Source organism: Grammomys surdaster, unplaced genomic scaffold (genome assembly GCF_004785775.1).
Source record: "Grammomys surdaster isolate TR1022 unplaced genomic scaffold, NIH_TR_1.0 258, whole genome shotgun sequence".
Taxonomy (NCBI): domain Eukaryota; kingdom Metazoa; phylum Chordata; class Mammalia; order Rodentia; family Muridae; genus Grammomys; species Grammomys surdaster.
Window position 1 is genome coordinate 911,404 of NW_021604699.1, and position 13,015 is coordinate 924,418.

General features: G+C 39.1%; 1 protein-coding gene across 1 annotated transcript in view; it reads left to right on the plus strand.

Annotated features, from left to right (window-relative positions):
• Gmds (GDP-mannose 4,6-dehydratase) overlaps nt 1-13,015 on the plus strand; it is a 525,382-nt gene that overhangs the window by 407,510 nt on the left and 104,857 nt on the right. The window contains exon 8 of the mRNA XM_028775694.1: nt 816-934. Within this exon, the coding sequence (XP_028631527.1) occupies nt 816-934 (119 nt within the window). The remainder of the gene's footprint in view (nt 1-815; nt 935-13,015) is intronic.

The window sequence follows — 13,015 nt, forward strand, 5'->3', positions numbered from 1 at the left end:
GATAGATAGATAGATAGATAGATAGATAGATAGATAGATAGATAGATGCATCCATCCTATATAATTGGTATGTAACCTTTGGAAGCTATAGACCTACATGCTACTGATAAATGCTTTTCTAAGCAAATAGAGTTACACTGTGGTGGTTTCTTCTAGTCCATAGCTCAAAATGCTGCTTCATTTGTGCCAACCATCTTCTCTAACTCTCAATATCTCAATCTCTGTCATCGTATGAAGATTGAACTCTTGACACGTTAAAAGTAGTTCCTATTATGTGACTGTTTCTCTGTTAGTGATTTTTGTTTGTTTCTTTTCTTTTCTTTTCTTTTCTTTTTCTGCTGAACTTTCACCTTCAATGTTAAAAAATGGAGTTTTACTTTTAAGGACTTAATCTGTTTGAAAGACTTTTTCCTTGCCTGCCATCTGGGACATGAAGGACAATTAAAGGTTCTGGGATTATTCTTGCATAGTATTCTATACAAAGGTTATTCACTGGCTATTGATCAACATTTCCTCTTAACCTGTTGTGTAGGAATCTCCTAATCTGCTGAAAAGAAAAATCTCTAGAGTCTGTGACTGGGGCAAGTATTCACACTAAGATGTTTCTCAGGTTTTATTAAATACACACTATATTAAATAGTTTTTCTAGTGTATATTAAATTATAAGAACTATCTTTAGTAATTAGAATACTGCATTAAATAAACACTCATTTTCAGACTGTACTTCCATATTCAGTTACATGCTTTGATAATGTTACATTCCCACAGGTATCACTAAGTGTAACTCTCACATGACTGTACTTCTTTCTCTCTAGGCTATGTGGCTGATGTTGCAGAATGATGAGCCAGAGGACTTTGTCATAGCTACTGGGGAAGTTCATAGTGTCCGTGAATTTGTTGAAAAATCATTCATGCACATTGGAAAAACCATTGTGTAAGTACATCTGCTGGTTGCTTACTGCTTGCTCTCCAAGTATTTCTTGCTCATGCTTGTCTACTCGATTCCACTTCTGATCCCCCTCTCTCAGGCTCTTGCAAGGTGATATGTCTCATATACAACTCCTGACTGTGTGTCAAATCTTTATCAACTTCGAAAGTTGGTAAAGACTTTACTCAAGACTTACTTCAATTTAAAATTAATAATAAGGTAAATTCTGTGTTGTATAATGACTTTACTACAGCTAATTGTGAAGACATACTCAATATTCTTCAGTACTTTCATATATAATTGTGTATGTTTTTTATTGTTTTGTGTGTCTTCAAAGAATTTTTTAACTTTTCAATGGTTCTTTGTGAGTTTAACATCATGCACCCCAGTCTTATTCATCTTCTTGTCCCTTTATATCACCCTCTGCCTTTGCAACCTCCTCCACAAAATAAAATATCTTGTCATGGAAGCTGTAATATGTGGCAGTGAGTAACAGCCTTTTGTCTACACATTTTTACTTGCATTGTGTTTGTTGGTCTATTTCTAAGCCTCTGTCTTCTCCTACATAATCTATGCTGGATCGTCAGGAAGACTCCTCTCAGATATCCTGTTGTTGCCCTGAGTCATAGAGATCTAGCAGCTTTGGATCTGCAGGACCTGCTCTTTCATGAGCTCCATTAGGTCATAGATGGGGTAGATGTTGGGGTGGGCCAACCCAAGACCCTGGGTCTGGACTTGGGAGGTAGCTGGGTCAGTCAACCCACTAGCACACCTGCACCTGCACCTGCACCATCAGGGAAAGCTCTCCAGCACTGCACTGGCTAGCTCACCCAATGCTGAAGCTGCCAAAGGGCAAGTTAATCTCTCCTGTTTTTGTGTTCTTGGGGATGGCTTGCTTACACCTCTGCCACCTGGGCCAGCTCTACTGTGCTACCCAGGGAAGGTACAGAGCCTGGTATCCTGAGTGTTACAGCCAGGGAGGGGCAAGGCCTGCTCTCCCATTTCCATGACCTGGAGCCAGATCAGCTGCCTGCCACAACTGGCAAGGAGGAACAGGAGAGTGCACCTCTCCCTTACCCAGGTCACCCCACAGTATATGAAGGACAGGATAACTCTATAGTTGATTTTTCAACACAACATTTCTCTGTGTACCAGTGGATGTCTTGGAACTTTTCCTTATAGAACAGGCTGGCCTCAAACTCAAGAGATCTATCCATCTGCCTGTGCCTCCTGTGTGCTGGAATTAAAGGTGTGCACCACCACTGCCCAGCTTTTATTTTATATTTTAAAAATCTCTAACCACTAAAAATCTACAGGAGAGTTTCACATGTGTTATACTTTTCTTTTTCTGGGCCATTAAGAACAGCTATGACTTAATACTCTGTCATCCTGTACTTGTGTGTATTTCCTACAAATAATGACACTCTCTTAGAAAAACATAATAAACTATCAATTCCTGAAACCCCCGACTGATATGTTGCTTCCATCTAGCCTTCCAATCCCATCTGTGTTCTAGTGGTTGGTATGCTGTCCTTCGTGCAATCTCACCCCGTGTAGCACCATGAACCACTCATGCTTAAAGCATTCCACAATTTTATTTGGAATATGCAAACAATGTAATAAATCCCTACAGAGAATTATTTTACATTTTAATGACATTTAGTACACTCAGTGTTTTATGGCTATCACCACTATCCATTTGCCAAAGTTTTCTATTACACTAAACAATAAAAACAATAATTCCTTTTTATTCTCCTTTCCCTGGTACCTGGTAATTTCTTCTCTACTGTCCATCTCTGTGAATTTGCTTGTTACAGACAGCTCCTGACAATGTAATCCTTCATATTTGTCCTTTTGTGTCTATCCTTTGCACTTACCATAATGCTTTAAATCTTCATCTGATAGAGGGCTAATATCCAATATATACAAAGAACTCAAGAAATTAGACTCCAGACAACCAAATTACCCTATTAAAAAATGGGGTATAGAGCTTAACAAAGGATTTTCAATGGAAGAAACTCGAATGGCCGAGAAGCACCTAAAGAAATGTTCAGCATCCTTAGTTGTCAGGGAAATGCAAATCAAAACAACCCTGAGATTCCATCTCACACCAGTCAGAATGGCTAAGATTAAAAACTCAGGTGATAGTAGATGCTGGCGAGGGTGTGGAGGAAGAGGAACACTCCTCCATTGTTGGTGGGACTGCAAGATGGTGCAACCACTTTGGAAATCAGTGTGGCGGTTCCTCAGAAAATTGGACATAGCATTACCTGAGGATCCAGCTATACCACTCCTAGGCATATACCCAGAAGATGCTCGAACATATAACAAGGACATATGCTCAACTATGTTCATAGCAGCCTTATTTATAATAGCCAGGAGCTGGAAAGAACCCAGATGTCCTTCAACTGAGGAATGGATTCAAAAAATGTGGTATATTTACACAATGGAGTATTACTCAGCTATTAAAAACAATGACTTCGAGAGGTTCCTAGGTAAATGGATGGAACTAGAAATTATCATCCTGAGTGAGGTAACCCAATCACAAGAGAACACACATGGTATTCACTCACTGATTATTGGATATTAGCCCAGAACCTTGAAATGCCCAAGATGCAACTCACAGGCCACATGAAGCCCATAAAGAAGGAAGACCAAGTGGGGGTGATTTCGGTCCTTCTTAGAAGGAGCAACAAATTACTCAAGGGAGCAAATATGGAGACAAAGTGAGGGACAGAAACTGAAGGAGGGGCCGTTTCAAGACCACTCCACCTGAGTATCTATCCCATGTGCAATCACCAAAGGTAGAGGCTGATGTGGAAGTCAGGAAGTGCATGCTGATAAGAGCCAGATATGGATATCTCCTCAGAGGTCTTCAAGAGTCTGACATACTCAGAGGCAGATGCTCACAACTAGCCATTGAACTGATCATGGGGTTCTCAATAGAGGAGTTAAAGTGAAGACTGAAGGAGAGCTGAAAGGATTTGTGGCACCATGAGGAGAGCAACAATACCAACCAACCACAGCTCCCAGGGTCTAAACCACCAGCCTGGGAGCACTTAGGGAGGGATCCAGTGCTTCAGTTGAATATGTAAGAGTGGAGGGCCCTGCTGGGCACAGGTGGAAGAAGAGAACCTTGACCTCATGAAGGCTGGATGCCCCAGGGGGTGGGAATTTTGAGGGTGGGGAGGTGGGAGTGGGGGGGGTAGATAGAGGTTACATCCACAGAGAAGAAGGAGGAGGGGTGAGGGGATTGGGGGTTCCTGGGTGGGTGGGGGATGGGGTAAGGGGACAACATAGGAAATGTAAATAACACATCCAATAAAAAAAAAAGAACAAAACTTAAAGCAACCTAGATGAACCTATAGTAAAAAAACAAGGTCCATTATTTTTGTAGATTTTTAAGTGGTTTTGTTACTAAATTGGTGAATTTTTAAAGGTTTTTATTTTTTAATTATATATATATGAGTTATGCCTATGACTGCAGATGCACTCAGAGTCCAGTAAAAGCCATTGGATCTCCTGGAGCTGAAATTACGAGCACTTCTGAGCTTCCAGATATGGGTATTGGGAACCAGACTCAGGTCCTCTGAAAGAGATGAACGTGGATCTTAACCACTGAGCCTTCTCTTCAATTCGGGTTAATGAGTTCTTATGTTTGATATGTATAGTATCCTAATCTGTGAGTTACTACTCCAATTTTTTATGGTACCTTTCCAAATAGCAAATACTTTACATTTTTATGACTAATTTATCACTTTTATGGTATTTTATGTTGTGTACATGTTTTTGTTGAACATATAGGTCAATATGGGATAAAGGTGAAGATTTCCTATGCCAGGAAAGGCAAGAGCCACTTTTAAATGGTGGTTAGTGATGTTAGGTCAGTACCAGTGCTTGCCAGCCTTGTGTGAGACCAGGACTGAAAGAGAAAATGGTAGTTTTATAAAATCAGTGATATGACTTAAAAATCTCTGTTCTTTGAATGTGATCTGTAACAAAATAAAAACTTGAGACCATGGCCTGAAAGAAAAGGGAGTGGATATGTATTATGATATATGATATATATCATATATACATATATATACATATATATAATGAAATACTTACTTAAATTTTTAACTCTAATAATTCAACAATAAGAAGATAACTCAAGGCCAACATTCATTCTCAATTCATTCCAGAATTGAGAAGGCTGAGGCAATAGAACAAGCTCAAGACCTTGTCTCAAAAAAAAAAAAAAAAGACAAAGTACTAAAAATACCTATGCAAGAAAGAGATGGTCAGTGTACTTGAGTATTTGAGCAAAGTGTATGGAAACTGTAAATCGATTCCAACATTCTCCTATTAGAATGGACACATTATAAAACCCATCTATAACTATGCTAAAACTTAATTAAGATGTGAGAATAGTGAAATCAATGATAGTGTGCAATCACTTTGAAAAGTGGTTTGCCTTCTTTTAAAATATAATGAATATTTGCTATACCACCAGCAATTCTTGACTTTTACTGAATAATATTGAAAACATATATTTTGTAACTTATGAATATGTATAGCTGTGTTATTTCTAATGATACATCATCTCCACCAATATCTAATCAAATGTAACACTACTCAGTGAAGAAAAGGTGTAAATTATTGATATGTATAATATCAATGTGTCATTAAAATCTTAATAATGCCTAAATGAAATAATAGGACATAAGGAAGCAGATGCTGTATGATTTAATTAGTATTGTATGATTTAAATACTGCTTTAAGAAAAATGAATTGATATGCCAGAAAGCTGATCAATGTTTGTCCAAAAATGACTTCTGAGTAAATAGCCATCTCTCATACCAAATCAAACATAAGGAACACATATCTAAATTTGGCATGAATGACTGGCAATCTTCTGGATGGTAGGAATGTTGTTCTTGACTGTGGTGGTGGTTATAGGAGTACATGAGTGTTTCAGAACTCACTAGACTGCACATCTGTTACACATTTTCAGCTTGTGGATTATACCTCACTCTAATTGATTTTGTACAAATAGAAAGTGAGGAATATCTAAGACAGTAACATGGAAATGTGTAACTCAATTTATTATGTAACTGTGGAAAATAGGGCCATGGGAAAACAAATACAATAAAACATGGTCATGGTGACATTTAATTGAAAAAGTAAGCAGGACACAGCTCTAGATATGATTTGAATACTCTGCAGGTGTGCAGGTGATAAACCACAAGAAAACATTCCAGGTTTTGTGGATGGTCTCTATGTGGTGGCACTATGAGTGGCTTTTTAGCTTTCTACCCTATACTTTTCTTTGAAAATTTTTCTTAGATTTATTTTATGTGTACGGTGTTTGGCCTGCTTGTGTATATCTGCACATGTGTGCACAGTACTACAGAGATCAGAAGAGAATGTTGAATCCTCTGGAACTGGAGTTATAGGTGGTTGAAACCACCATGTGAGTGCTGGGTACCAAACCTCCATCTTCTGTAAGAGGATCAACTGCCATCTCTCCAAACCTCCCCCACCCTCTACGACTATCTATTTCTCTGTTTCCAAAATGCTATAGTTAAGTTGAATGCTTTTATAGTAAAAAGTAATCTCAAACACACTTTTTAAAATTGAGGACAGGCTTACAAATGTATCTCCAATAAATCCACTTTCCTGGAAAATATAGGACATCTTCATTTGTTCTCTGAAATGACACCTGAACACAGTCTTCACTGGTCTTCTGTCCTTCAGACATGAGGCTCAGTTCTTTTTTTTTTTCTTTTTTGTTTTTTTGAGACAGGGTTTCTCTGTATAGCCCTGGCTGTCCTGGAACTCACTCTGTAGACCAGGCTGGCCTTGAACTCAGAAATCTGCCTGCCTCTGCCTTCCAAGTGCTGGGATTAAAGGCATGCACCACCACCGCCCGGCAAGGCTCAGTTCTTATCTTTTGACATTGTGTTGTCTTTCCCAAATAGGATGCTATTCTAAGGTCTAGTTTATTTAGAAAATACTGTGTAGCAGTCCACTCAGGGAGAGCTACCAAAACATATTCAAAAGTCAAAGAACTGTTTAACTTTGTTTTACCAAAAATCTTGTAAGGTTGATTTTTGTGTAAATTTTTTAATTTTTACATTTTAGCCATAGATATAGGGCTGACCCAGCATCTTTCATATACAACATACACACTCTCCTCCCAAGCATATTCTTCAGATTTACATTAAAATCCTACACAAGCAACAGTATCCACTGGGAACTGACCTCCCTCCTGTAATTCATATGCCTACTTACCATCCTCCTAGGATGAGCCTTGACAATACTAGCTTCTTCTCTGCAGAGAAAGCCTACTAAATGTACCATAGTCAGTGTCACTAGAATCTGATAGAAATTCCTGGTACTGAGCTCTTCTGAAACTGTTGCCAACCACCATTTTCTGGTGTGTCAGATGATAGAATAAAATATAACAACTTTTAATGGTATACTAAACACTGACTTTAATTGTTTATAACTCTTTGGTAAAATCCAAAGCTTTATCACCTTATCTATTTCAAGTTTTCTGCCTCATCAATGGATTTGAGAGTCTATAAACACATTTTTCCCAACATAAGTTCTTCAAGCAGGAGAAAAACCTTCATTTAACCTCACATGAGGAGTCACATTGAGCACAGCTATCCTAAAAACACTGTTTAAAATTACCATCACATTGTCTGCTGAGATGACTTAACAGGTAAGGCCTGTGGCCAAGCCTGACTACCTGACTTAAGTTTCTGAGAACTCCCATGATAGAAGTAAATATGACTCCTGAAAAGTGCCATCTGACTTCACATAGATAACATAATAAAATTTCTGTCAGGCTATACACGTAAGATGTGTGTGAGAAATAAATGAACTTTTAATTTAGACTGTAGTCTTATTCTAGTGCATATCTTACTTTAGATGTGTATAAATAGTCTAGAATCCCTTCAAAGACATGCTCAAAATTCTAGTCTCAGGCATTTCAGATAAAGTGATATTCCACCTGTAGTTTGCCCAAAGTATATAAACTTATTTCTCCCACCCACCTAATAAAATCATACTATCTACAACTTATTTTTCACTGTTTGTTTTTTCAGTCTCCATCCTTTGGCTCTTGCTGGACCCCATACATCAGCATACCAATATCAGGGAAAATAGAGGCAATGCCATCTGTTTGAATCTAGCCTGCTGTGAGCCATAGTTGTGAGCTTCTGAAGGAGCAGTGAGCCTTTCTTAGAAATAGTAAAAAAAAAAAAAAAAAGCTAGACAAAACTAGATAAAGAAGGCACATTAAGGTCTACAGAAATCTTAGATGGCTGTCTTGCACAATTTGAGAAACGTGCTTTTATGGGGCTTTAGGAATACAGTCATTTCCCCACATCTGCAGTATTAATTTATGAATTTTATTTAATGACAGTCAACTAATTGTATATATTAAATGAAAGTTTCCACAGATAGACAATTCAGAAGTGTAAGTAGCATTATGAAATCTCACTTGATATGTATCTTGCCAAGTGTACACTTTGTCCAGTGTACCTGTACTGTCTCTGCTCCCTACTGTTTAGTTGTATAGTAGTCACAACTGCTTACCAGGTGAACTGCCATGCTCAAGTCTTCCTTCTTTTACTTACTAATGACTCTGAAACTCAAGAGTGGCAATGCAGGCAATGTTGTTATATAATACCATTATATGTATTCTGTTTCATTCAGTAGTTGTTGGGCCTAACAAACCTTATCATAGATGTGTATGTGTAGGACAAAACAGTATTCTGAGTTCAATGCACTCTGACTGCAGGCTTCTCCAATAGTCTTAGAGTGTGAAGGGTTAGGGAAATTGATATAGGTACTTCTTTCTCCCAAGAATACTTAATTTATCTCATGGCCTGATCAGTTGCATTTAAAAGCACTCATCCCTATCTGCACACATGTGCTGTAATACTTTGGTTGCAGGCCAGGCTCAGTGCCACTTTCCTAGGATGGAATCCCAGATTGATGACTTCCTCATGTAGCTATTTTTCCTCCCAATCTCTATTTTCCCAGCTACAACAGGGTGCTACTAGTGATCTACCACAGAAGTGAGATAAAAAGAGTATCTATCAGTGCGCAACCAAGCTTAAGCTCTACTACAGAATCTGTTGTTAATGACTGAATGATGACTGAATGATGATTATCCATAGGCTAGTCTCCATAGCCAAAGTGTGAGGCTGGATCCCAGGCTTTGTCCAGGGAAGGAAGTCTGTGATGGATGGCACCATGGAGAGCCAATAGTTAGAATGGGAAGGGGACAGAACCATTCCCAGTTGCAGGGTGCTGTTTCTAAAGAAAGATGTTGTGTAGACAAAAGCTGCATGTGTACACAGGTTAGTTCTGGATCTAACTTTGGATGATGATAAAAGCTAGGCAAGAGGTTCAGTGTCCTTCCCACTAAAGTGGAAGAGCTGGGACCCAACTGCAAAATTTCTAATTCAACTGGCACCCTTAGTAGGCTATAGCTAAGCACTGGTAGGTATAGTGCTTTTCTAGAATTTAAAGCCCTAGGTTAGATACTTAGCATTACACACACACACACACACAGACATACACATACATGTACTCACACATACACATTACATACATATGCACATACATCACATATACATAAACATATACCACATTCAAGCACATATACACCCCACACTCATACACAAACATATAAATATATGCATGCACACACATATATATACACACGCATACATATATATGCACACATATGCACATGCACATACATAATATATTACATACCCACAGATACATACACATACACTCACACACATGCACACCTACAGCCACCACAGAGACATTCCAATTTACTTGCATTTTTCATCCTTCTTGGCATATTCTTTAATTAATTTATTTTTTTATGATGCAGATGTTTGGTCTGGCTTTCTTTGGTTTTTGGCTATTTTAGTTACATCTCAGATGTTACCCCCTTACCCTATTTCTCCCCCCACCCTGCCCAGGAACTCCATCCCATCCCCCTTCCTCATGCTAATGTGAGGATGTGCCTCCACCTACCCCCCCCCACTCCCACCTCCCCACCCTTGAATTCCCTCACACTCGGTGTCCAACCTTCATGGGACCAAGGATCTCCTCTCCCACCTATGCCCAACAAGGCCATCCTCCCCTACATATACAGCTGGAGCCATGGGTCCCTCCCTATGTTCTCCCAGGCTGGTGGTTTAGACCCTGGGAGCTCTGGTTGGTTGGTATTGTTGTTCTCCTCATGGGGCCGCAAACCCTTTCAGTTCCTTCAGTCTTCTCTCTGACTCCTCCATTGGGAACCCCATGATCAGTTCAATGGTTAGCTGTGAGCATCTGCCTCTGAAATGTCAGACTCTGGCAGACCTCTAAGGAGACAGGTATATCAGGCTCCTGTCAGCATGCACTTCTTGGCATCCACATCAGCGTCTACCTTTGGTGACTGCACATGGGATGGATACCCAGGTGGAATGGTTTCTGTCCCACACTTTGTCTCCATATTTGCTCCCTTGAGTATTTTGTTACTCTTTCTAAGAAGGACTGAAGTACCCACACTTGGTCTTCCTTAGATTCAATGCAATCTCCATCAAAATTCCAAATCAATTCTTCATAGAGATAGAAAGAGCAATTTGCAAATTCATTTGGAATAACAAAAAACCCAGGATAGCAAGAACTATTCTCAACAATAAAAGAACTTCTGGGGAAATCACCATCTCTGACCTCAAACTGTACTACAGAGCAATAGTAATAAAAAACAACATGGTATTGGCATAGAGACAGGCAGGAAGACCCAGAAATGAACCTACACATCTATGGCCACTTGATCTTTGACAAAGGATCAAAACCATCCAGTGGAAAAAGGACATCACTTTCAACAAATGGTGCTGGTTCAACTGGAGGTCAGCATGTAGAAGAATGCAAATCAATCCATTCTTATCTCCTTGTACAAAGCTCAAGTTCAAGTAGATAAAGGACCTTCACATAAAACCAGATACACCGAAACTAATAGAAGAGAAGATGGGGAAGATCCTCGAATACCTAGGCACAGGGGGAAAGTTCCTGAACAGAACACCAATGGCTTATGCTCTAAGATCAAGAATTGAGGAATGGGACCTCATAAAACTGCAAAGCTTCTGTAAGGCAAAGGACACTATCAATAGGACAAAATGGCAACCAACAGATTGGGAAAAGATCTTTACCAATCTTACATCTGATAGAGGGCTAATATCCAATATATATAAAGAACTCAAGAAATTAGACTCCAGACAATCAAATAACCCTATTAAAAAATAGGGTACAGAGCTAAACAAAGAATTCTCAATTGAGGAAACTCAAATAGCTAAGAAGTACCTAAAGAAATGTTCAACATTCTTAGTCATCAGGGAAATACAAATCAAAACAACCCTGAGATTCCATCTCACACCAGTCAGAATGGCTAAGATCAAAAACTCAGGTGATAGTAGATGCTGGCGAGGGTGTGGAGAAAGAGGAACACTCCTCAATTGTTGGTGGGGTTGCAAGATGATGCAACCACTCTGGAAATCAGTCTGGTGTTTCCTCAGAAAATTGGACATAGCATTACCTGAGGATCCAGCCATACCACTCCTGGGCATATACCCAGAAGATGCTCTAACATATAACAAGGACATATGCTCCACTATGTTCATAGTAGCCTTATTCATAATAGCCAGAAGCTGGAAAGAACCCAGATGTCCTTCAACAGAGGAATGGATACAAAAAATGTGGTACATTTACACAATGGACTATTACTCAGCTATTAAAAACAATAAATTCGAGAAATTCTTAGGTAAATGGATGGAACTAGAAAATATCATCCTGAGCGATCACAAAAGAACAATCACAACCCAATCAGAACCCAACAATCAGAACCCAATCACAAAAGAACATACATGGTATTCACTCACTAATAATTGGATATTAGCCTAGAAGCTTGAAACACCCAAGATTCAACTCACAGACCACATGAAGACATATTCTTTTATAATCTTGTAGAGTGCATCTGAGTTTGTGAAAGACTTAGCCATGTTACTGACAGACAAGGCATCAGTGCTAGGCTTATACACCTCTAAGACAGAGAGCCCCAGCTGAATACGAGAAAGCAAAGAAGCTACACTTGCTTTGAGGGCTTTCAAGAGCTGGAATTCTGGTAAAATAAAGTAAGACCTTAAAGGCTTTTGAAGGGCAGTTTTCCTTAAGTAGTTTAATCTTAAGTGCTCTTACTAGAAGCAAGTCTCCTAAAACTCAACGTCTCCAAAGTTGCTCAGCTCCTCCTTGCACTCTTGCATCTGCAGGTGGGAGGAGTTACACAGTACCAGCATGTGTCTCATAACCTCAGTGCTCACAACAGCTGCCATGGTAGGCATTCTATAAATATTCAATTTAGCACAAATGGGTGTTCCCAAAGCCAGCATGGGCCAGAGGTCCTTCCAGCATTGCTCATTATTACTCTGATTTCTCTAGGTTCATGATTAGCATGATTCACTCTGGCATGGTGGTGAGCTTGTAGGATGCAACATGATGCTACCTCCCTAGAGTCATGAAAGCTGCCCTACTGAAAAAAAAGAGGAAATAAGAATTTGGGTTCCACTTAAGGCATGGAGAAAAAGGAATGAGATTGACTCAAAAGACAGAATCAGCAGGATTTAATAAGACACAGGATAATAGCCAAAGGTTCTAGCTTCTGCAGTACTACCATTAACTGAAAAGCTTTTGTCCTCAGAGTATTTTCTTCTGTGCCTCCCATGTTTATAGTTTCCTTAGAGTCTCAAATCTTTCTCCAGTCTAATCATATACGACTCTTCCTTATCAGGCACAACAATCAGTATCTGGAACATTCTTATTTAACTGTTTTGAGGTTTGTTGTCTCTTCCCAGTTATTCTACTGTTTTGAAAATATATATGGTAATGTTCATTGAAAATGCTTTGCAAATATGTGCATTGTATTAATTAGTTATTTCATTGCAGTAGTAAATTACCTGATAGAAATAAAGAAGGAAGGATTTGTTTGGGTTCATACTTTCAAAGGGTTCCAACGATGCCCATTTGGGC